We start from the raw sequence: 25,768 nt of genomic DNA on the forward strand, positions 1-25,768 counted from the left end.
AACTAATTTAATCTAGCTGTAAATGGCTCTTTGCAAAAAAAGTTGTAAATTAGCAAAATTTCGCTGACTATTTTTTTAATCTTTGGATAACGGCAATTTCGGATTAATATTTCTGTTTCGGAAATTCTGAATGCCTCATCTTTCTTCAAAATGGACGTTTCTTAATAAATGGAACTTTTATGGTCGTTTTTGATTGAAAAAGTATTTTTCGTGATTCTTTGGCGTGACACTGGAATCCTTTGTCGCTAGTAAATACTTGCACGGCCTCTTCCTCCCGCTTCTCCTGTCTCCGCTTCACCCAACCGCCCGAGCCCAGAAACTGATGCAGACGATCTATTGATCGCGTGCGAACGTTTACGCAAACAATCCGTTTGTAATGGTCCGGCGGAATTTCGGTTGGTTGTTTCTCAGTGAGAAAATACCGGTATCGAAACAAGCGCTAACTGTGCTGTTTAAAAATGAGTGAAACTAGTTGGCAATATTTGCCAAACTTTTCTGAATTTAATTTATTAGTTAAATGCGAGCAACTATGGAGATTAAGAATTCGTAAGTATGCCTGTATGACTCTTATGAATGTATTTGTCATTTGACAGACATGTTTCAGCATTTCTTAGCATGGAGATATTTTACACTGAACTTTAGTTAAAAGACAACCAGCTTTAAACATGTGTTAAAGCCATGAAAATATACTTGTACATTCAGGTTATATGCGAAAATGTTACTCTAGAGCCAATATATCAAACTGTGTGTGTGTTTTTTTAAAGAGATCCAAACATAATGAAGTAACTGTTAAACTGTTGTTTTTTTTTAAATGAAAGAAGTTAATTAACATTTCACCGATAAGCTGTGTTAGAAATAAAAGAATTATGTAATTATGTAAGATAATCTTTAATTTATTGTTTAACATAAAGTTAAACAATAAATTAAAAAACTTAAAAAATTGCTATGCAAACAAATGTTTCTTAATGGATTATTTTGAGAATATTGCATTTCTTTTATTTCGAAGAGCTATAGAACGTCGGAACTAATACAGTCTTTGGAAACGGAAATTAATGCAGAAATTTTATATAGTACGTACTATTTTTTGCAGTTACATTTAAGAAAAGGAAAGAAAAAAATTAGAGGAGATAAGAAACATTAACAATAATATTCCAAAATTTTAAAGCACTGCCCCATTCTGACAATTTATTTGTTATGAGTTTGAAGTAGGAATGATATTTTAGAACTGCTGTTAGAACCCTTATGAGTGAGCTGGATATCTGAATTTATAGGATGACAGTTTGCTGGTTTTATTGTTTCATATCATGAAAAGGAAGTTAAATTGTACAGAAGTTTTTGCTTTGTGCTGATTTACCTTATCTTGCTTAAAGTCTTGTATCTGCTGATATTTTAAAGGCTGAAGTATTTATTTTTATGAATAAAATACTTATATTATGAAATTCTCTATGTTAAATGAGCAAATGTAATATCTGTTCGTTTCTTAAATACTCATTTTAAATCATATACAAGCTGCTATTTAATTATCCAAAGTATTTATGAGTATATTTATGCATCACCCTAGCTGGCCTTTCTAACTGGAACAAGCAGCAACCATTTTTTAATAGCTTGTTAATGTGTGACAAAAATATCGACAAAAGATTGAAATTTTATTTTATTTCTTACATTAGAAAAATAACTTTAATCCTTCAGCTTTGGTCATTAGTTCTCTCACTTCCATAATATAAGTTTCCTAAATTCCTGTTTTACTTATTTTCTGAACTTCCATGTATTACTTTTAAATTTATATTTCCTTATATTACTTTATAAACACAATATCTACCAACCAGAGGGTTAGCTGCAAAATGTTTAGATATTTTGGACAGGAACATTTTAAGGACCTCTTCATTAGTGAAAATAACTTATGCCTTGAATGGAAAATTTTAGATTTCTTTCATTAGCAAGAATTTCTTTCTTTCTTGCCTTTAAAAAAAAAGAAAAAAAAATCTTCAAAGTTTTATTGTGTAGTGAACCAGTTTCTGTCATGTGAAAAACAGATATTTTATCTTGCATCAGTGCTAGTTGTTGAAATACACCTGCTGGTTAAAAAGTATTAAATAATTCAAAACCATGTTCTTGAATGATCAGAAATTTGACTTTCATTAATTGTAAGTATTGGGTATTTTTTACCTGCTGCAAGTTAAACAAGAATTGCTGATTAAGTATAATATGATGTTTTCTAATTATCTGCACCCCCACTGAAAAGTCATGAAAGATATTGATAAAACAAAATAGTTTTGTGGCAGCCCGCAGTATCACCAAAAAGTATTTATGTGGCAACCCCAGGTGTGCACATTTTTTTTTTTTTTTTTGTCTTTTTGGCTAGTGCACAGTGCTGAAAGTTGCATCACATAATGCAGCATTTGTGCATTTTGTTAGCTGGTTACTGTTCTGTGAAATTCTGAGTGCACAATTTTAAACATGCCCGTTGTCTTTTGCATATAAGCTTAGCATAAATAAGTCAGCAGTGAGTTTTGTGACTTTTCGATGTGGATGCAGATAATCAGAAAGTATGTATGAAGTACAGTATTATGACTTCATTTTTTAATTTTAGTTGAGCATTATTTTTAAATGAAAAGGATGATATGTTATAATTTCACTTGTGTGGTTTTTGAATGTGAAATATGAACTTAAAACTGTATCATGGTTAATCTTTTAAAATGTGATGGCCTATCAAACGCTGATAGTGTGATGGTTCTACTCAAGTTCAAATCCCACAAATGGTCTGGTGGCATGGACATTTTTGTGTTTTTCCTAATGTGTAATGCAATAATGAGCCAGCTTTCCTTATGAAGTCCTCCATAAAGGCATTTCTGCCATTAGACAGATGATTTTTAGTATTCTTTGTTGGAATACAAAAATTTCAATCTACTCTTTTTGATAGCGATGTTAAGTTTTGAATTTTAGTCTCTGAAAGGGCTGGTTGCTTGTTTTTTTGTGGCTTGTTTTATGTGTAAAATGAATACTGGTGATTTCTGTGAAGGTATTTCGGTAAAATCCTAGTATACGGTGCAGCCTTGGCGCGATTTTGAAAATTATCGCCAACACTAAAATGACCCATTTAACTACTAATTGTACATGTCCCGTTTACTGCTCATTATAAAGTCACCAAAAGTAGCCAAATCCCTTGTGCACCAGATACTAGGATTAAACCGGTATATCTTCTAAGACAGGATCCTTTCATCTAGAAACAGGCAGCTTGTTGTTGAGAACATGTAGAAATGCACAGTGTTTTCTGTGTGTTACATTACTATCTGTTGCAATGTTTATTTGTGTCAAAATATAATTTTATTTTTGAAAACAGTAATATAATTTTTGTTTATTGTGTAACTGTTTCTTCTAAGGAATTATTGTTACATATGTAGTTGAAATGAGCAATTTTAGTGTTATTAAGGAAAATGTCAGGTTTGTATTATGTACCAGAGTTTATTCAGGTATTTCTAAGTTCTGCAGAATTGTATGTAGTTCAAAGGCTGAAATCCAGACATCCAATGTCCACACTTCCGGAACACTAGCTGAAAATAAATAAATAATTAGAAAAATAATCTGAAAGCTTTTAGATTTTGTTATGCCCAGGAGTTTTTTTTTTTTTTTGACATTTTGTGTGTTACCTTTAGTTTTCCTTCTTTAATGATTATATAGCATGTTATTCACACTTAAAATACATAAAATTAAATTCAACAGCAATATCACAAAGTATTTAAAAACAGCATATCTTTAGAATTTCTGATACATAGTCTTGTATGCTGGAGATAATGTTTTTTTCCATACAGTGTTGCCATTGCTCAGTTTGAAATCATTTTGTTAATCAAAAATTCGTTACAGTTTTGCAAAATTTTAAATAGATAATAAGACAAATTTGAAATTCGACCTTCCAAGTGCCCATGTTAGGTTGGAGAGCTATGTTATGCAGAACTTTGTTGCGCTAGATACCATGGCTTCTTTACAGTGCGAGAAACATTCGTACAGATTCTTTATTATTTAGTTTCTTTAAATATAATACATGGCGATAATATTTGATGGCAAGAGTTTGAAAAGTGAATCAATGCAAAATGCCATTTTGAAATTAATAGCCCTTCAGGGCTAATGCCTTTTGGTCTAAATATCAATAAAAAAATAATAATATAAAAAATTCCCCCCTTCCCTTACAAAGTGTAAGAATGGAGTATATGATAATACTCAGCAAAAGGAAGCAGGTGTATTATAAATGTAATTTTTCTCCTGGTTAATGGAAATTCCTACCTGTCACATTCAAACATCAGGTGTTTTGGGAAGTGACATGCTGATTGAATTGAGGTTGTTATTAACCACTCGATTGCTATGCGGCGCAAAAGCGCTGCATTCATTTGTCTCGAAAACCACGAAGCGTTGCGAGTTTCAGTGTGTCTTTGTTGCTCTGTGGGTGGGAACGCACATAGTCTGACCTCACATGTACTTTGTAACATGAGTGCATTCTAAAATAAGTAACTGCATTGTGGTTTTTGAGACAAATGAACGCAGCGCTTTTGTGCCGCATAGCAGTCAAACGGTTAATGTTGGCCAGGGTCACACATTCAGCCCTTCAGTAGTTATGGAGGATTATCATTCTTATTTGACCTAAACAATAAATAAAGCTCCAATTTTTGTGTTTACATGTCATATTACTAGATTTAAATTGATGATCTAAAAGTTGGAAATATTTGGAATCCTGGAAGCTTTCAGAATTCCAGATATCAGACTTTCTACTATATAAAAGATTATAATAACTGCATGACTAATATTAAGTATGTGAAAAGTAGGGGAAAAAAGTGTCAATTAGTAACAACAACAACCAAAAAAAGAAAAAAAAAAAAAAAAAAAAAGTCTTACTTGTTTGTAATATATTTAGTTTTATTCTTGTTTGAATATTATTGCTTACCTATAATTTTCTGTTTTGGTTGCATATTTATTTTTCTCATGTACATCTAGATACTGTCTGAAAATGTAATTAAATAAAAATTTCTGTGAATTTAAACGTTTTTATTTAAGGGGGTAAAAAAGAAAAAAAAAAAAAAAAAACTCATGTTTAGAAGTTAAGATTTATTATCCCTTAGCAATACTTTTTTTTTTTTTTTTGATTTTCGAAGGCTTATTTAAGACATTTTACAAAATATTAAGAACTAAGAAGCTGGCAAATTAAAAGTCTGCAGAATAAGAGTTTTTAAAGCAAGATACATGAAAATAATTAGAAATGTGCTCATTAACTCAGAATCAGCTGGATGCAATGTAGATTGTTACAACTTCTTAATCTTTTATTATCCATATACAGAGATGTTCATATGATATATTTCAATTTTTGGTACTTTTCTGTTTCGCCGGTGCAAATCTCGCCAAGCAGACTTTGTTGGCGACAACATACAGTATACACATAAAAAATGTTAACAAATGTAAGTTCTAAGAATTTTTTTATTTTGAAGGCATAAACATTTTAATATGGTTTAAAATTTTGAAAAAAGCCAATAAATAAAGACAATAAATTTGTAAAAGGACATTAATTTAAGAATTTACTATGCTTTCATGGTACAACATCCTGATTCGCCAGTTCGTATCACGTGACCCCAAGTGATCTCATCTCACGTAAACTACGCTACAAAAATCTAATTCTCTCAATAATTATCTACATTAATTTCCAGTTAAATCTTAATTTGGAATACAAGTTTAAATGCAAGAATTATTTCAATTCGTATGAATAGCTTACTCGGAAATTATGTAAAACTGTAGTGCTTTACTTCGCTAGTGTATTCTCATTAGAATGGATGAATTTAACCCTTGGTTTTGCCTTTTCTGTATTTTTGCCTTCGGGTGAGCGGTTTGATTGCATCCTGACTGACTTACCACGAATGGTCGTAGGGCATAAAATTTAACTATCTAGTAAAAATTCTGTGTAATTGCATGCCAGTATTGGAAGACAATCAATTTGATAAGAAATGGCTGCGACTTGTTTTGAAAATGAAGCGTAAAAGGTTACCAGCGAAGATATTCCTTTTGGCATCAGTTGTACCCTTATTGGCGACTTGATTGTTTCCGCTGGCAAAATGGAAAAGTGCCCAATTTTTAAATACTTTATTTTGTATTGCATACAATGTGTAATATTTTATATTAATTCTAGCATATCCATACCATTTTTTGTGTCAATTTGATTTTTTCTACAGCATATCCATAACTTGTACCTTTTATAGTTTTGTTTTTTCATTTTCATTTCAAATCATTTTTCTTGTTAATATGTTCCAATCAATTCAATTATAAACCTTTGATAAGAAGTTATAGCTCAGTGTACTAGTTTAAGTCTTTTGCTTTTCTTGTTGATTGTTTTACTGTTAATTCTATATCCAGGGTATGGATGAGTTCATGAGTAATCAAAAGTTTGTCTAGAGTGTCTGGATTTTGATCGAAAACATCCAGGAGTCCTTGAGTTTCATTTTCCACTTTCTTCAACACTAGTTTCTTGAGTATATTTTCTTGTTAATCCAAAGGGGCAGTTTGCTCTGAAGGACTATTATTTTCATTTTGGCATTTTGCATTGTTGCACTATAAATGTCCTATTCACTTTTCAAATTGTTGCCTCCAAATATTATCTCCCTGTATTATATTTAAAGCAGAGTCGTAGCTAGGGTTTTCAGAGCCCAGGGACAACTGAAGATTTCGTGCCCCCTACTGCTTGCCAAGGATGGAAAATATTTAATTCTAAAATGTCGTAACATCAGTTTGGTGCCCCTTGGATTCTGCGCCTGGGGACAGATGCCCCCCTTGCCCCCCTCTAGCTACGCCCCTGATTTAAAGAAATTAAATAGTGAAGAATCTGCATAAATGTATGTATGTTTCTCGCATTGTGATAAAACAATGGTACCTAGAGTCATCAAATTTTGAATAACATGCGTTTCCACCCCAATATGGGCATATGGAAGCCTGAAAACCTTTTTATCTCCAGCGTACGAAACTGTGTGTCAGAAATTCTAAAGATATGCTCATTTTAAAGTTATTATTATTTTAATATTGTTGTTGAAGGGAATTTTATGGTTTAACTGCGAATAACATGATATTTAATAAATAAAGGTAACATACAATATGTTACAAAAATGCCCCTTTGGAGGTAATTAAAAATCTGAAACCCTTCAGATTTTTTTTTTTTTTTTAAACTGTTCCAAAAAGATAAAGCAATCATAAGTGTCCCCCTATTTTGAAGAATTAGAACCAGAGGCTTATCAGTATGGTAGTCAACTTCTAATTAATACAGTACAAAGTCCATAATCTGGACTCATCGGGGCTTCGGCAATTCCGGATTAGGGGCTTTTCCGGATTATAGATCATCAGTTTAAATGTGGTAAGATGCCATGCAGAAATTATACAATTAAAAATATGAAATTGTAATTTATGAAATAAAGAACAGTTATGATCTAAAGAGTATCAAAATTTACCAAAAAAAAAAAAAAAAAAAAAAAAAGCTTAATATTTATTTGTTTACTTTATTAAATATTTCTTTCAATGTAAGCTGTTTAAGATGCTTCCACGAAAAATTCATAAAGTTTCTTTTTCTTGTGTCATATATAGTGGACTTTCCAATGCCATACTTCTCACATAATTTTGAGACGGATAGGCCTTTATCCATTTTGTTGCAGCAATTCCACTTTTTGTGTAATGGACATCGAAACATGCTTTCGCTTTGCAGATCCTTTGGCAGCTCCAGAATTGGAAACTCTTTGTGACATAATTGAAAGTTCAAGCTTAATTTTTATAAAATTGTTCTAACAGTCTGCAAAAAATAATAAGCCGGATCCAATTAGAAGATTAAGGAAGAGCACAATCTGCAACTGAGGTCCAACTTTGAGGTCCGGATTATAGATCATTCCAGATTATGGACGTCTGGATTACAGACTATGTACTATATAAGCTTCCAGTATCCAAGTGACAAAAACAGCAAAACACTATTAGATTGCTTTATTTCATGGCAGTTGAATAAAATTATTCTATGGGTTTTCATGTTTATAATGTAAATGCTGGCTAATTTCTCTTATTGTTCTTCAGTCTTTTTAAAGAGAAAACCCTTGCATGCTTTTTGAAAATCAGCTCAATCTGGTAATAATTTTACAGACCAAGATGGCATCATTAAATGCAGTAAAACAAAATGATTATTTAATTTCATATCTAGGAGTTATTGATTGAACAGTTCAAGGCATAAAGTATACTAGATTATTTTTAAATGTGATATTATATCCTGTTAAATTAAATAACATTTTAGTGCTATTTACCAGTGTTATGTAATCTGCATATAAAGTTAAAATATAGGCATCATAGATTTGATTACAATATCCTTAAGATCATTATATTTCTTTTCCCATTAAGGCATAGGTGAGGGTTTTTACATTCATTCATGCTTTCTTTGGGATAGAAGAGGTTCCATCATAGGACACTGCATGCTATTTTGATTTATCGTTTCACTTCTGAAGGTTCTAGGTTCAAATTTAAATTACAATATCAGATATAATTCAATTGCTGTGGGAATTTATGTTTGAAAATTTAACACCCTTTCTGTCACCAGGCTATATGCCCTACAAGCATACAAAATTAGTTATAAGAGAGTTACATCTGTGGTAACTCTGATGGGAGCTTACGTGTTCGTAATATGAAGACTACTTTTGAAGAGGAATGTTAGCAGAATGCTTGAAATTTTCTAAAAACGATTATATATTAAAACTATTTAGTAGCATTTGATCTGATGAGTCGCATCATATTACCGAGATGTGAATTACCAGTATTTAACTGGCATTTAACATTTAGCATTGTATTAAAAACAAATAAATGAATTATATAATGACAAATAAATTTTGGTGTGTTAGTAATATATAAACAAAATAAAATTAAATATTTTAAAATAGGCTGACTTTCTGTTTATATTTGTACAGTATTTAAGAAATGCTTGATTACAAGAACACAAGAATACTTCAGTTTTTTATGCTTAGAAAATCATGTTTTTAAAAAGACAAATTATTTTGATCTTTTACTTTTTTGATTTATTGTAACAATATACTAAATATACTTCAGTTGCTTAATCATATCAATATATGTTTTAGTTGAGACGTTATTAAAGTCATAATGCTTCTTTGTGAAATATGAATGGTAAAACTTCAAAAAACATTTTATTTATTTTTTAAAAAATAATTTTTCTTATATGAGTGATCATTTCCCAAATCTGAATTGAAGTCATCAATTGTGTTATTAGCTTGGTGATGAGTTTATAGGAGTAAATAAAATCAGTACGGTACAAAGTCCGTAATCCGGACGTCCATTATCCGGAATCTATAATCCGGACCTCAAAACCACAAACTTACGCATGCACGTTTGATGTGCGAGTCCGCATGCGCATAAAGCCAGTAAAGCATTTACCCATGTGCGCTTCCGACGGTGAAGAAAGTAACAGAGAACGTTATTGAAAACGAAAAAATTTCGATTGACAAGTTAGTCGGTATTCTCGACACAGCAATTACAGGACGTGAACAGTGGAACTTTGTATCTGGAAAAGAAGTTATATCTATTTATAGAATTAAAGAGAAAGTATTAGCACAAAAAATGAAGCAACTTAAACAACTTACATTGAAAGAAATGTGTAATAAAGTAAACAAATGAATATTAAGTTTTTTTTGTAAATTTTGATACCCTTTAGATCATAATTGCGCTTTATTTCATAAATTACGGTTTCATATTTTTAATTGTATAATTTCTGCATGCCATCTTATCAGATTTAAATTGATGATCTATAATCCGGAAAAACCCCTAATCCGGAATCGCCGAAGTCCCGACGAGTCTGGATTATGGACTATGGAGAGGAGGTTTTTTATATTTATATTTATTATTTTTTATATTTTTCAAATATAAACAAGTTTTCAGAAACAAAATCACAAATTCGAATGCCAAAAAATTAGATTTTAATCACGTGATGGCTGCATTTTATGTATGGATGCAACTTGTTTAATATTCTATAAAAAACTACTTAATTCTTAAATTGTCGTGTTCAAAAATATGCAGTCTGTTTCTTGTTTTCTTTAAATTATTGACTTGACTGAAGCCTGCTTCTACTAGATAAGAATAAAGAAAACTCAATAATATTCAGTTAAAAATTTTATTTTTATATATGTCTCTCAGATGACTTTTAAATTCTAAAACTTAGCTGACCCACATGTTTCGAATAAGACTTGTACTTCAACATGCTCCTTCAGTGCAGTCAACTCTTCTTGCATAAAAATATCAAGATCAAATGCATCGCAGTTCAGCGGTTCTGTGAGCCATGTTGGCACATTCAAAATTTCAGTGTCTTAGAAGCAAATTTTAATATCTTTTAGTGTATTTCCCTTATATTTATTTTATTAGATTTCTTGATTACAGTTATGATATTGGTTTATATTAATAAACAATTAATTATAAAAATTTATTAATAAATATTTTGTAATCAGTAGGATCATGATGATGTCGATCAATTACTGGTGCATATTGGGCTCTCAACCCCTTGATCATCATTGACCTTCTGTAAAATTTCATCTACCCCCCCCCCAGGGAGGTCAACAATGACACTGTTGGGAACCCCTGCATTATACCAACGAACAAAAGGACTGCCAGTCTGTACAGCGAGATCCTTTTGTAGGAAAAAATTTTTTAAGGAGAACTGGCTTGTATTTGCATTACACATAACTAAAATCTTATGTAGCTAGCAGATTCAGGTGCCCGGCATAGAACATAAAATAATATCTGTGTTTGTCGGTGTTAGTTGATTGGCTTCCATTCAGCTGTTTAAGTGCAGAAATATGATTAATCTATTGTTAATAATCAAAACCTTTTCTTCGGAAACTGCCATTTTTTTCCATATGTTCTTCATTTCTCAGACACTTTGGTTTCATATAATCCAAGGCCCAACTGTGTGTGATATTTAAGAATATATATTGTAACTGTGTGTGATATTTAACAATACATATTTTAACTGTGTGATAATTTAAGAAAACATATAAAGTATTTCTCCCGCCTTCTTAGCATACCTTTGTAGGTCAGCTTCCTCGACGCGTTTTCCAGAGGTCCGTGGTTCGAGTCCCTTCGAAGGCATTGCTCATTTCTCACATCTGCTGCCCCCAAAAATATCCCAATGTCTCTACAGTGGCGCCCGAACTAAAAAATATAAGATAGATATGATATCAATACTCTTTTAAAAGATGTATTAGGTCGCCAGATATTAATTTCGATTTCAGCTGTAAAAGAAATAAATTTTCCAATCTTAAATGCAAACTAATTTACCTGAAAGTCGTACAAGAATGCAGTTCTCCCTTTAAATAACCCTTGCTTCCTTTACTACAGTTAACTAACAAATAAGGAAAGGCGAGTTTTACGTGAGGGACTTCCTGAATAGATATGAAGATTTCCAGATATATAAGCAGTGATATAAAATGCAAAGAGTTTGTTTTGTTTTTAAGTTTTTTTTATTAGCAGTTCTTTATATACTTAGTGCGTAGCAGAAATACACAGCTGGCTTTCCCAGATGTACAGATCTTAACTAGAATCCTTACCTCGAAGGTTATTAGAGATCTGAGCAGGATGAAAAACAAATAAACAAAAGCTTCAGTACAAAAACCTCTTGGTTCTTTCGCTCTAGCTAAACGTGATGGAAACTTTATTGAAGCACGCCTTTAAGAGGTCTTCGCGAGGATACTTACAAGAAGTCGTTGCATTTCACTTCCTAAGAAGGTCAGTGATCTTATTTGTAGAGAAACAATATTTTATGTGGATAGTAACACGGAATACTGAGGTGAATACTGTTTGTTTAGTAGCGCATAATTTTGATTTTCAAAGTAAAGCCGTTTAAAGTGCTTCAGATCCAGGTCATTAAAATGACACACTTATAACTATAGATTTTATAGTGTTTGATAAAAAGAAGGAAGAAACTTCGAACACAGATTTTCTCATTTAAAAGTCGCTTTAAAAAATAAACGTTTTAAAAATGTCCTCAAACTAATAAAATGTTAAAATCCATGTGCTTATCCATATGCTAACTCATGTGCCATAAAATATTTCATTGTTTAAAACTTCAGTATTCTTATTTCAAGACTTTTCTTTAATTATATTAATATAGTGCCTTAAATGTGAGTCGGCTGATGTTTATTAGCCAGGAAAAAAAAAATTATGAAAGCTTAGAAATTACTTTTTACGAAAATTGAAGTATTGTAAAATTCATAATGGAAGCGGGATGTGATCATATAATATATGTGGGTGAATAGCTTATCATCTAATGCTGCGAGTTTACATGATGTGATAAATTGACGATGTGATTTCTATTTCATAATTAATTATTTATATGTATATTTTTTTTAAAAAAAGAAGTAAATAATTACCTACACAAAGAATAATGGTGTAGTTTTCAGTCACGTAGCTAGGAGGGAGCAAGAGGGGCATCTGTCCTCGGGCGCAGCATCCAGTTTGCGACAAACTGATGGTATGAAATTTTAGCATTAAATGTTTCTATTCCTTGCAAACAGAAGGGGACGCGAAATCATCACTTGTGCACGGGTGCTGAAAACCCTAGCTACGGCCTTGGTGGTTTGCCTATACCTAATAAACTGATGCTAGACGGTCGGCCGTCCACGTGCAAATTAAAATTGCCGCCCTTTTTTTACAGAAATATGTTTGATAATAATTTCCCACTTTAAATTTGGCCGCCCACATGCTGTACATCATCTTGCCCCCCGCTATCTTGCTTACGTATCTTGTACCGCTATCTGGTTCATCTTGACCCCGCTATCTATCCCCACACCCCTCCGCACCATCTTGATCGGCCCTGCGAAAGCACAGTTATATAAAGTCGGTTGATCTACCAACCTTAGTTTTCAAAAACGCTTTTCGAACCTGAGTAGAAAATGTTCGTAGTTGTTGCAGAAACAGAAGTGTGAAAATGGAGGGCCAAAAATGAGCACGCCATGTGCTCTGATTTTTAAGCATTAAAAATATATTTGTGCTGATTACTGTTTAAAGAGGAAAGAAAAATCATCTGTGATCTCAGTATTACTGCTTTCCAAAAGAAGATTGTGGCTGTACGGTGGGGGGAGGATTTAATCCAGTTTCAGAACGGATTAATAGGATAACGAAAGTCGCTATAACCGTGTATATGCTTTTTCGCCCCAAAAATTCCTTCCCTCATTGACGCACAAGAATTCGAGCTCCCTTTGATGGTTCATTCCTTTCCTGTGATTCTCTTAGTTGCGGTCAAGAAAAGGAGAATGATGTTAAATACGAAAGGGAAAGTAAGCATGTGTGCTAGAGGTCATAAAAGGAGATATTTTTTAAAAGAAAATTATTTTTATGTCTTGTTGAATAACAGTATAATCAAGAATAAAATCAAAAAAAATTCTTGCTTGATAATTTTTTTGTTAATTTCGCAGAGGGTTTAGCGCCAGAGGTGCTTTCAATAAAAATTGGAATGCAGCTACAGAGAGAACTCTTATTTGTTCCTTACTTTAAGTCAGTAGCTACCAAAATGTGTACGAATACTGATCAATTGCGGTCCAGTCGTGGATTGTAAAGAAAGGAAAAGAGACAGACGCTAGATAAAAGGAGGACTTCGCGCTTTGGAAGTACAAAAATGTCAGGACGTTTTAAACATCTTAACTTCTCTGCATTCGCTTTTCTAAAGAGGAAAATATGGAAAAATTGAATTCTTTGAATGCATGTAATTTTGTACTATGGAAATGGATTATTGAAAGGTAAACTATAAGTCAAATACATCTCTATTTAAAGGCATAGGCATAGAAAGACAGATATTTGTTACTGACAGATATTTGTTACTGACTGTTAGCAGCTTTTATTTTTAGGCAAGGATGTGATCATGATGCTAATCTACCTTTAAACAATGAGGTTCTTTTGAAGCATGATGACCTGCCAACGTTTAATAATAATAATCTTAGCATCGCTAAGAATCATTTTCTAGAATCCCATATTAATTTTTTCCCAGAGATGTTAAGAGGTGCTAGTGATGATTACGGAGTAATGTATGTGTACAACGTAAGTGTACTATAAAGGAAAATGAAACCTCCAAAAAGCTAATCGATTTCTGTTGAGCTCTAAAACAGGAGTGTGCCAGAGGGAAAATGATAATTAAAATCGATTAAAATATCATTTTCAAGTAGTTATTTCTAATTGTAAAGGGATGGAATGTTTGAATATGAATTATTTAGATATTTAAAGAAAAAACAATGATTGCGAAAGCTGAAAGTTCTTCTGGTATGCTTTCTTTGTTATAAAATGCACATGAATACATTGTCGCTCAATGAAAACAAAAATTTATTAGCTAATTAATCTGTCCTCTATCGAGCACCTTAGTTCAGTGATGTGTATTAATGTGCCACTGTTTTTTAATATATATGCTTCAAGAATAATTAGAAAAAGGACCTAAACGTCTTTTCTCCTTAATTCGTTCATTTAAGAAACTGCATTTTCAATATATATCAATATTTATATGAAATAATTTTATAAATCTCATTCAGTATTGAAAAAATAAGATACAGAAACGGCTTGGATATGAATTCAGCAATGAGATGCTGTTTAAGAAATATGTTGAAGCTTATAAAAATCTAGAAAGCGAAGTAATTTCGTAGAATATTTATACTTCTGTCATTGATTTGCACTGGATTACTCTTTATCAATGACATGTAAATCTAATCTAATGATATATACATAGACACATACATACTTAAACACACATATGTAAAGTAGCTTAAAAATAACTATATTTTACTTGTATACTAATAAAATAATATATATATATAACTTAAACATTTCCAATTGCCTTAGAAATCTTAACCAACCATTTATACTGATATTTTGATATTACATAAATATACATACGTTAATTCGCTTTGCGGTTTTAGCATATTTTTCTTTGATATTTTATACCTTGTTTCATATATACTGTTCGTATATACACTGGTGTGCAAGAATTAAGGACGAGACGGTTTTTTTTCAATATAACTTTGTACAAAAGCTTTCCAAATCAACACATTTAATACCGTAAGATCCCCAATACGTAAGGACATGAGTAATGTAAGCAACACTTACTAAAAGAGAAATCAGAGGGATAAAAAGAAGTTTTATTGAAAAAGTAGCATGGAGCGCAATGCGACTGAAGGCCGAAACATCCCTGTGATGGGTGTCCAGCAAGAAACATCCGGTCTTTAATAGGGGATATGATCTCCCCTGACTGCTAGGCAGGTTTCACAGCGTCTGCCCATGCTGAGAATGAGGGTGTCAATGAGTTGTTGAGGCATTGCTGCCCATTCGTCTTGCAGCGCCAATCAAAGCTCCAGAATCGTTACTGGTGGTAAGGTACGAGCTGCCAAGCGTCTGCCTAGAAAATCCCATACATGCTCGATGGGATTAAGATCCGGAGATCGTGCCGGCCAATCCATACGTTCAATATCCTCACTCTCTAAGAGCTGTTCGGCAGCTACTGTGCGATGACATGGTGCTTTGTCGTTCATGAAAAGGAACTGCGGACCCATAGCGCCTCTAAAAAGACGCACATATGAAAGAAGAATCTCATTACAATAACGGGTCCCGTTGACTGAACCTGCGTCGAAGATGTGAAGGTCTGTACGACTACGAAGCATGATGCCTCCCCAAACGAGAACACCGCCACCTCCATACCTGTCTCTTTTAATGATGTTCGAGGGATGATTGCGGCTTCCCCGTTCTCTCCAGATGAGTATGCGATGAGAATCGCTACTCAAACTGAATCTGCTCTCATCTGTAAAGAGTACTGGTCTCCATTCATTGTCTCTCCAATTCCGGTGTTCCCGGCACCACAGAGAACGCCTTCTCCGATGGGCAGGCGTTAGAGGTACACACCGTACAGGGCGTCGTGCGAACAGACCACCACCGTGCAGTCTTCTGGCCACGGTAAAACGCGATATCGGTCGTCCAGTAGCCTGTGTCGTGTGTCTAGTGATTTCTCCCGCTGTCTGCCGCCTGTTTCTTCTGGCCTGTAAGGCAATATACCGGTCATCTGCGGGTGTGGTTCCTCGTGGACGACCACTACTAAACCCCCGGATAGCTGTTCCTGTAGTTTGAAATTGTCTCCAAAGTCGTGAAACGATGCTGTGAGCAATTCCGAACTCTGCAGCCACACTTGTCACACTGCGGCCTTACTCCAACTTCCCAATGATTCGACCTCGGGTAAAAGCATTCAGATGTCGTCTAACAGATTGATTATTCGCCATTTCTCGCTGAGGCAGCAACTCGGTGTGATTTTAACTGCTATACGGCGTGCAATCTCTTTGCCAGAAATACTGATCTTACACCGACAACATGCTTTATACTACTCAGACACTCCCCCATTACGTCTACCTGCATATCTGCGCATGTGCTACCGTACATCACCTTACTTAATCTCCTGATTGGTCTTTCTGCTCGCTCTGCCTCTTCGTTCAGCTGATATGCTAATTTTTCGACTTCGTCCTTAATTTTTGCACACCAGTGTATATAATTTTATGATTTCATATGTAACTGGTACGTATGTAACCAACAACTTGCATCAATAATATACTGTTTTTCAGTACTGTTAATTATTATCCGTAAGAATTTTCTGCAGTCTATATTGTTTTCAACTAAATGTTTACATGGCATTGGAGGAGGAAAAAAATAAAATAAAATAAAATAAAATAAAATAAAACAGCGTCCCGCAATGTATTAGTAATTTCAAAAATGATTCTTAGACGTAACACATTTTAGTTAAGAGTATTTCACAGATATTTATATACTTCGTATAGCATTTGAAATACAAAATTCAGTATTTGCAGTTCAAATTCATTGATGAAACAAGCATGTCCTTCTACTCTTATGCGTTTTTTTTTTTTAAAAGATGTATTTGACTGATAATTTCTCTCTCAATAATCAGTTTTCATAGTATAAAATTGAATTCATTCAAAGAATTGAATTTTTCTCTCTATAATTCAGAATGCATAGAAGTTAGATGTTTAATTGGTTCCCACAAATACGACAAAGTTTGGTCTTTCTCTAGCTTCTCCGTTTCACCCCTTCTTGATAATTTACGACTTGACCGCAGTTGAGCAGTATTCATCCTTTCGATAACGCTTGCTTCGCTAACATTGTTATGTGTTTTTCTGCTCGTTAAGATGCTGTCGGCTTAAATTTTTCGTACAACTTATTTGCATAAAATGTTCTACATAACAGTACAGCATAAATAACAGTATTTTAATCGTATTATTATGTATTTATGATTATTACTGAATTCAATAAACATACGCAATAGTCTAAAATGTTAATTTATTTGATAACGACCCACATATTTAAAGCATTTCCACTTCACGAGATAATACTTGATTATACGATGTTTTTTAACTCATTTATTAAAAATTTACACATTCTATTATAATGGTGAACATTCTGTTGAGGCAAAAATTCGAATTTCTGCAGATAAGGCAGTATTCTTAGAGACAAGTCACTTCGGATTCGGATGAATTTTCCACGATGCAGTTAAATGAATAATTTTCCAGTTTCAGTTCTGGATAATTCCGGATGAAACTGAATAGTTTGTTTTAAGACAATTTATTGCTACAGCGTTATTCAGCATGTGACTTGCGAATGATGATTTGAATTTGTTATATAACTAAATTATATATTTTTTAATATTAACTTAAAGGGAAAATATTTTATGTGATGTTCCGAAAACTTTCAGTGATACTGATACTCCTACTGATAGTCCACAATCGAAATTTTGGCTACCCTTGTTCTAGATATTGCTTAACATAGCCTAAACCGAAAAAAATTACTTTACGTATTCCAGGGAAAGAAAAATAATACCATAATAATTGAGAAGACAAATGCGAATATGATTCGGTATATAATTTAATTAAAACTGCATTTTGATTAAAGCATCATATTTTTTTTTTATCTATCCTTTATATTTATTTCTCCTTTAGTAAACTACCACACAGTCGTGTAAAAGAAAAATTACTGATAAAGTAGGGACAAAAAGTTCAACCTTTCTCGTCTTTCTGTTCTTTTACGGAAGTATCTAATAATGACTCTGTCCTGTATATAATTTTTAATATGTACCTACCACACGAAAACATTACAAATATACTTATTACAACGTAAAATAAAAGTACGTATAACAAATGGCAGGTAAATACTTTTTTCCGACTCTGGCAAACACTAACTTTACTTTTCTTTTCGAAATTCCGGAAACAAATGAGTAACGTTTGACTGACAACTTATAGCCAGAATACCACTGAGATCAGTAGTTTATCTGGCTCAATCAAATTTATGCCAGATGATCGCAATAGCATAGAACTATCTTCACATAATGTCCGCTGTAAGGAGGAGCAAAGATGGATAAAGGATAGGAAAACCAGCAACACAAAAGCTCACTAACAAGTAACAGGCCCATTAAAGGCGAGACTAAGTGGGAATCATAAAATGAGAGTAACAGGTAACAGATGTGAATAAAACTAGTGAAATTAAGAAATACACAGTACAGTAAATGAGTAAGATACACAAAATTAAGAAATGCTAATAAACACACTATGTACATTATTTACAAGTGGGCAGTAGGTGGGAGACGTTTATCCTTTGCATTCGTATTCGTATTTACTCGTATATTGGTGAAGAATCAAACAAGTTCATGCAAGATTGCAAGCACACACACCACAAGTCGTCTTTCGTCCCTTTGCACGTCTAAACAAGCGTTGCGGACGGTGGCGGCGCAGCTTTACAAGTCTCGACACGTTGTACTGAATATGGAATATGCAAGTTTTTACAAGTAACAGTCGCCGAGCTTCTTAAAATATTATCTGCCTACAATGATAGGTGAAGTCAAGCCAACATTTTAGTTCTTCACTATCGAAAGCAAATAAATAATGTGTTTACATTTTCCGCGGTTTCCCGAATGCATTCATTTATTTGCACTCTTAAATAAAATTCTCATTTTGACTTTTTATTGATTAACGATGAATCTCAGTGTTATAGTCTTTAACTTATCGAGTATGGTTTAATTTATTTGATAATGGCAAAGCACGCGAGGACTATCTGCCTCAGAGGAGGTATGCCTTCGTGGATAACTTTTCAAGAGGAAACTGGTTGGTATCGATGTTACATACGGAGAAAACATCCATGAAGCCAGCCCGTTCGCTGAGATCCGAACCCTGGCGGAACTACCAGTGTTCAACGACATACCGCTTACCCACTGTGAGCTTTAACTTATTGGGTTAGGTTAGATTATTTGAATATTGTAAAGCACACGAGGCCTCTCTACCTAAGGGAAGGGATGACTTCGTAAATTACATTATAGACAAAACTTGCTCATATTTACATTATATATGGATAAAAGCAAGTATATAAGCCAGTCCGTTCGCCTGGAATCGAACTGGGATTGAACTCCCAACGTTCAGCAGCTATAACCTTTCGGGCTACTGATGGGGAGTGACTCTTTAATTTGATGAATAAGAGAGGACGTTATCAGATAAATTTATTATTGTAATTGAGTGCATAATTAATTCTTAATATTGATAAATATATTATAGACCAACTTGAACTTTAAGAATTCAATACTAAGTATCTTACAAAAGAAAGCCTTCAGCTGAATGTGTAATAAAAATCAGATTTAAGCTTGTTTGGGGGAAATGTGAAAAATAATCCGAATTACTAAGGAAAATAATTTTGTGTTACTGATAAACAAATGAAAATGTTTAACATAGAAATTAGAAAAATTAAGTTCAAAATTATAAATATCTCGCTGGCTGCTTAGAGTTCAGGTCAACGTTATAGAAGCATTGTCACTACTCTGAACTACTGTGCAAGAAAATTTCGGGAGCTTTTAAAAAATCCCAGTTGACGAACGAATCAGCACGAGCAATAATATTAGCATTTAAAAAGTTCTTATTCTTATCCCAACAATGAGATACTGCTTAACATATTTGTATCTTTTTCTGTTTGGCATATTCAGGGTAAAGGAACACATTTTGTAATAATTTAAAAAAAAATCATAGTATATACATAATTTTGCATTTATAAAAGCGAAATTACATAATATTGCTTTTAGCTTTTACATGAAATTAATTTACATTCCTCATTATTTCTATTAATTAATGCAGTTATAGTTACAAATATATCCACCGACTATAATTTAACTGAAACATACATTTTCATTAAATACTTTACGTTTCCCATCAAGGCAAATGAATTTTATGCCATTGCTTTTTTTATTAATGTAATTTGCAAAAAGTATTTTATGATTTTTATGTGTATTATTTCTACAATTACTTTTTACGCTTTCCATCATTAGAGCGCAGATGTATGTAATCCAAGTAACCAGCCTGAATTTTAGACTTAGCTGCAAATAAGTAGTAATCAAACTTTAGAAAAATAAAACATAATCAACCGGTCTTTGAGACGAGGACGATTAAATCCAAAAAAGTGAATGTGAGCGTAGTATTAGAAGTTAACTGCGTTCGGGTGCTGTAATGCGAGTCTAAAATGGGATTGAGATTATTAAATTATGGCAAAGCACATGAGGGCTATCTGCCTAAAGGGAGGAGTGCCTTCGTGGAGGACTTTCTAAGGGGAACTGGCTCGTATACACGTTACACACGGGGAAAACCACGAAAACGCCCATGCAGCCAGCCCGTCCGCTGGATTTGAACCTCTCGAGTCTAAAATGATACAATACGAAGAAATTATGCAATCAGTCGCATGGGGTCCATTGGAATTTTGAATATTTCCGTCCCAGTAGATTTAGTAGTAGTATTTCCGTCCTATTTAGAGGAAAATTAGGCTGCGAGTCTAAAATTCAGGCTGGTTACTTGGATTATGTGGGTGGTAATTGGGAAGTTGAACGCTTCTGGAAAAGACCTCAAGCAAAGTAAAAACATCTGGGGTTGAAAAGACCCCACGCGACTGAGGTTTTAAGATTTCTCCCTCCACCCGTTTTTCTTCCCAGCCTTCGTGTACTTTATCAGGCTCTAAAAATGTGTCAAGAAGGTTGTATTCAGAGCCTGAATTTAACTTCCTAACGTAATTTAACTCAAGTATTTTAAGTTAGATAAAGATAGAAATAGGTCATTGTCAATAAAGCCTTGAGATTAATGAAAGGAAAACAAGAAATGTGATCACGGAAATCCCGAGCATTAGAGAACTGTCAATCTCTTTAATTCCCTCTAAATGTTTTTTAATTGTGGACGAAACCATTGAGCGGTAATAAAACGAGAAGCTTAGTAAATAGTCTTAAATGAGATTAGTCTATTCATCCGTAATTTGGCCTCACTTGCTGTTTAATGCCAGTTTATTGCTTTTTTGTTTTATTGACGTAATTACTTAGACCGTAATAAGTACCTTCTTTCTAAGATTCTATTGCCTAATAAGCTTAATTTTTTTAACCTTACTTTACCAAAACTTTTAAAATCTTAACTTGATTATGAAAAGATTGCAGTTAAAATGGCAAAAATCGAAATTACATTCAAATGCCAGTTTTAATACAAAATTTCTTTATTTTAAAAATAGACCTGGAGGGGAAAAGGAGAAAGCTATGACAGGAGAAATAATATTTAAAAAAAAATAGTATTTTGTTATAATGTATGAAAGTTTAAAATTTTATTTTTGAAGTCTTTACGTAAGGCAACTGAAGCTGAATTTGTGTTGCCGTGTTTTATGCAGGTGAACGTGTTCTTAAATTAGCTAATTTCTTGAAGATTGTTCTGTAACTGCCAAAATTTGCGCAGTTGATAAAATTCTCATTGTTGCTATAGCTATTCATTTGAACTCTGGGTTAAATTTTTCCTTCTGAGAAACATGTACTCGGTGTTTCAGAAAAATTTTAAGATTAATTATTTCGTGAATGGTTCGTAGTAGATTTGTGGTTCCGGTTTCAGAAATGATTTAGGTAAGAGGAGTTTTCAAATTATGATAATTTTGATCATGAGATACTGTCTAGTGAAAAATACAAATTTTATATTTTTGCACCAGGCTTGCACGAAGAACATTCTAGTTAGTAGGTTTTTCTTTACCTTACTAATATATGTTTATATCTGTTTTTAGCTTTTCATGATGTGGAAGATTGGCTTCAAAAATAATGGTCAAAAATTATATGATTTGACGCTCTTTTATCCGAAGGAAAGATATCTGAGATTTGAAGTTTCATTTATGAATACAGTTCAGTGATAAGGGGAGGAGAAAATTTTAATTTTAGCATTTCTAAAAGTGGAAATATGAAATTAGTGTTTCTGTATTTATATTTCGTGCGTCTGTATTTCCTAACATGAAATCTGCTTTCGAAAATTTACATGTTTAGCTGTTATTAACTATAATTCTGCGATTCCCAAACATTAAGGCGGCAGTATCTCCGGTAATTTTAATCCTGTGGGGAATGGTATTCCCACATCTCTCCCCTACTAATTCGGTTACAGGAAATAATTTACTTGCTGTAATTTTTTTCCCTGATGAGACTCATAAATATGCAAGTGTCATATTTTTTTATTCAAAGCTACCACGGAGCCAAAACTGTAGTAGTTTGAAAAAAATCTCTTTTTTTTGGGGGGGGGGATTCGTAACTTTGTGCCATAGGCCTGCAGTTTGTCGTTCACGAGTTTGGTAACCTATTTGAAACACCGTATATTTATCCCCCCCCCCCGAAAGAAAAACCTTTCCCATTTCTTAATTCTGTGTTTGTCGAGGTCAGTAAAATTCATTTGAGATACATATTCAGATTTTTTTCTCTCCTGCTTAAATATTTGACTCTTTAGCTGACAAGGATAGATCTCGTTGATAATGTATTTAACTAATGAATGGATGTTTAGCTAGACTTAATTTTTCTTTTATTACGTATAGCGAAGGGTCAGATAATACACGATATTAAAGGGTATCGCAAAGTCCTTGAAACTGTTGTTATGATTAAAATGTCGCTAGCCTATTTCACTGAAATTGCTACTTTATTTAGTTATGTCTTTTTGATCCCTTCAGATTAGGGTTTTGAATGCAAAATATACCCTTATCTGCTTTTTTTTGCATTAAAATTTGGCTTTGAGATAGCTAGTTTGTTATTTATTTTGAGTAAACGCCTTGAGACCTGATTAACCCACCAAGGTTTAATCGGCGTACACGTATATCGCATTTATTTCCACTTCACACATTACTTTATTTCTTTGAAAAATATTCTACTCTCTTATGTTTCTTAATTTTCTAGAAATCATTGCCACGGTTGTTTGAATGTTATAAAACAAACAACAACGTAAAATATTTTACGATTCCAGTTCTGCATTCACGTGATACGAGTTCAGGACTTCTTCACCATTAGATCTATGGAAGCGTTGGCGTTTAGAGGATTCCTATGTGCAGAGTTATTATACTTTAATCCAGCTTTGAGCAATTAATTACATTCAAATGCCAGTTTTAATACAAAATTTCTTTATTTTAAAAATAGACCTGGAGGGGAAAAGGAGAAAGGTATGACAGGAGAAATAATATTAAAAAAAAAATAGTATTTTGTTATAATGTATGAAAGTTTAAAATTTTATTTTTGAAGTCTTTACGTAAGGCAACTGAAGCTGAATTTGTGTTGCCGTGTTTTATGCAGGTGAACGTGTAATGTCTTAAATTAGCTAATTTCTTGAAGATTGTTCTGTAACTGCCAAAATTTGCGCAGTTGATAAAATTCTCATTGTTGCTATAGCTATTCATTTGAACTCTGGGTTAAATTTTTCCTTCTGAGAAACATGTACTCGGTGTTTCAGAAAAATTTTAAGATTAATTATTTCGTGAATGGTTCGTAGTAGATTTGTGGTTCCGGTTTCAGAAATGATTTAGGTAAGAGGAGTTTTCAAATTATGATAATTTTGATCATGAGATACTGTCTAGTGAAAAATACAAATTTTATATTTTTGCACCAGGCTTGCACGAAGAACATTCTAGTTAGTAGGTTTTTCTTTACCTTACTAATATATGTTTATATCTGTTTTTAGCTTTTCATGATGTGGAAGATTGGCTTCAAAAATAATGGTCAAAAATTATATGATTTGACGCTCTTTTATCCGAAGGAAAGATATCTGAGATTTGAAGTTTCATTTATGAATATATTGCATATATATATAATTTCACATATATTGCATGGAAGCATAATATATGTGAAAAATCACAGATTGCTTGGGAAACCATTCATGTAGAAAAAGGCTGTCAAACTTTTATTTTATTTATTTTTGTGATCATACATGCATTTCGGAAACGACGATTTTAGAGATGCGCATTAATAGGAAAAGAAGTAACCCTTCGGAGAGTTGATTGGATTATTCAATTATGGCAAAGCACACGAGGGCTATCTGCCTAAAGGGAGGGATGCCTTCGTGGAGGACTTTCTAAGGGAAACTGACTCGCATACACGTTACACATGGGGAAAACCACGAAAACGCCCATGCAGCCAGCCCGTTCGCGGGATTCGAACCTCAGACCGAACTACCAGTGTTCAGCGTCTTTACCGCTCGGCCGCTGGTGGGCCAGCCCTTCGGAGAATGATGCAAAATTTGATGCAGGAGTTAATTTTTCTGTTAATATTCAGTTACAGTTTTCCCTTGGATCGAAAAGCAATTATTGATGGATAAATAGCAAAAGTATTGGGATAAATTGCACTCTGTTGAAACCCCTCTTTTTTCCAGGTTTTTCTTAGAGCTATCTAAGCTTTTAAGTGTTTCAAAGCAGTTGCAGGTCTGATTGTTTTATTCTTTTTACTGGTATGTAGTATTTTAAGTGATAGAGTACTGTTTCTTTTAATAAAAGAGGCGTGATTTTAACTTTATATACCAAAACTGGCATATTATTTTTAATATTTGATTATTTTTTAATGTGTGAGGTGGCTGAAATACTCTTTTCTGTTATAATACTATAATACTGCTCAATATACAGTCTCAGACACTACTCGAGTATATATATACAGTGGTGGACAAAATTGTGGACACTTTTGGAAATTTTTATGTTTTTGAACTTTGTATGCTTATAGAAAACGTTACGTTTCACAAAATGCAAACTTGTATATATCATTTTAAAGAGAATTTATTACTGAATTCAATACAAAACGCAAAATTCAATTATTTGCAATACAAAAAAAGTTAAACGATAATAGTTATCGATATACATTAGATAGTGATGATTGCAGTGAGTTATCAGTACTTAGTAGGGTACCCTTTATTTTTGATTACAGCTTCACATCGACATTTCATTGAGCTGACAAGAGTTTTAAGCTCTTCTTTCGTTATTACATGATGACAGGAAACAATTATAGCCTCAATTAGTTCCCTTTTATTTGATGAGCGCCTCATTCGGACAAGAGTTTTCAAACCGTGCCACAAATTTTCGATAGGATTGAGGTCAGGACTGTTTCCAGGCCATGACAACAATTTAATGCTCTTTGTACTAAACCACTCTTTCGATATTTTGGCCGTGTGGCAAGGAGCAGAATTCTGCTGAAAAATAAACGAAGCATTGTTGGAAAAGAGATCTCTGATGGAAGGTAGAAGTTTTGGTTTTAGAATAGAGTCAATGTATTTTTTGGCATCCAGTGTCCCATCGATGACATGAAGGCGACCAATACCCAATACCATCTGCTGACATGCATGACCAAATCATAACACTAACTGGGTTCTTCACAGTTGCTTGAATGCAGTCAGGATGTAGCTCTTCTATTCTACGTCTT

The 25,768-nt window shown here is 33.2% G+C and overlaps 1 protein-coding gene across 2 annotated transcripts in view; it reads left to right on the forward strand.

Annotated features, from left to right (window-relative positions):
- The first annotated feature begins 303 nt into the window (after nucleotides 1-303).
- LOC118181426 (E3 ubiquitin-protein ligase goliath-like) overlaps nucleotides 304-25,768 on the forward strand; it is a 108,195-nt gene continuing 82,730 nt past the window's right edge. The window contains exon 1 of one of the 2 annotated variants that reach the window (XM_085809709.1): nucleotides 304-546. In XM_085809709.1, the coding sequence (XP_085665835.1) occupies nucleotides 459-546 (88 nt within the window). In that variant the 5' untranslated portion in view covers nucleotides 304-458. The remainder of the gene's footprint in view (nucleotides 547-25,768) is intronic. The other variant, XM_035350573.2, reaches the window with a different exon arrangement.

The sequence above is a fragment of the Stegodyphus dumicola genome, chromosome X2 (genome assembly GCF_044657685.1).
Source record: "Stegodyphus dumicola isolate Sdum_Otavi_A_Nest chromosome X2, ASM4465768v1".
NCBI lineage: Eukaryota > Metazoa > Arthropoda > Arachnida > Araneae > Eresidae > Stegodyphus > Stegodyphus dumicola.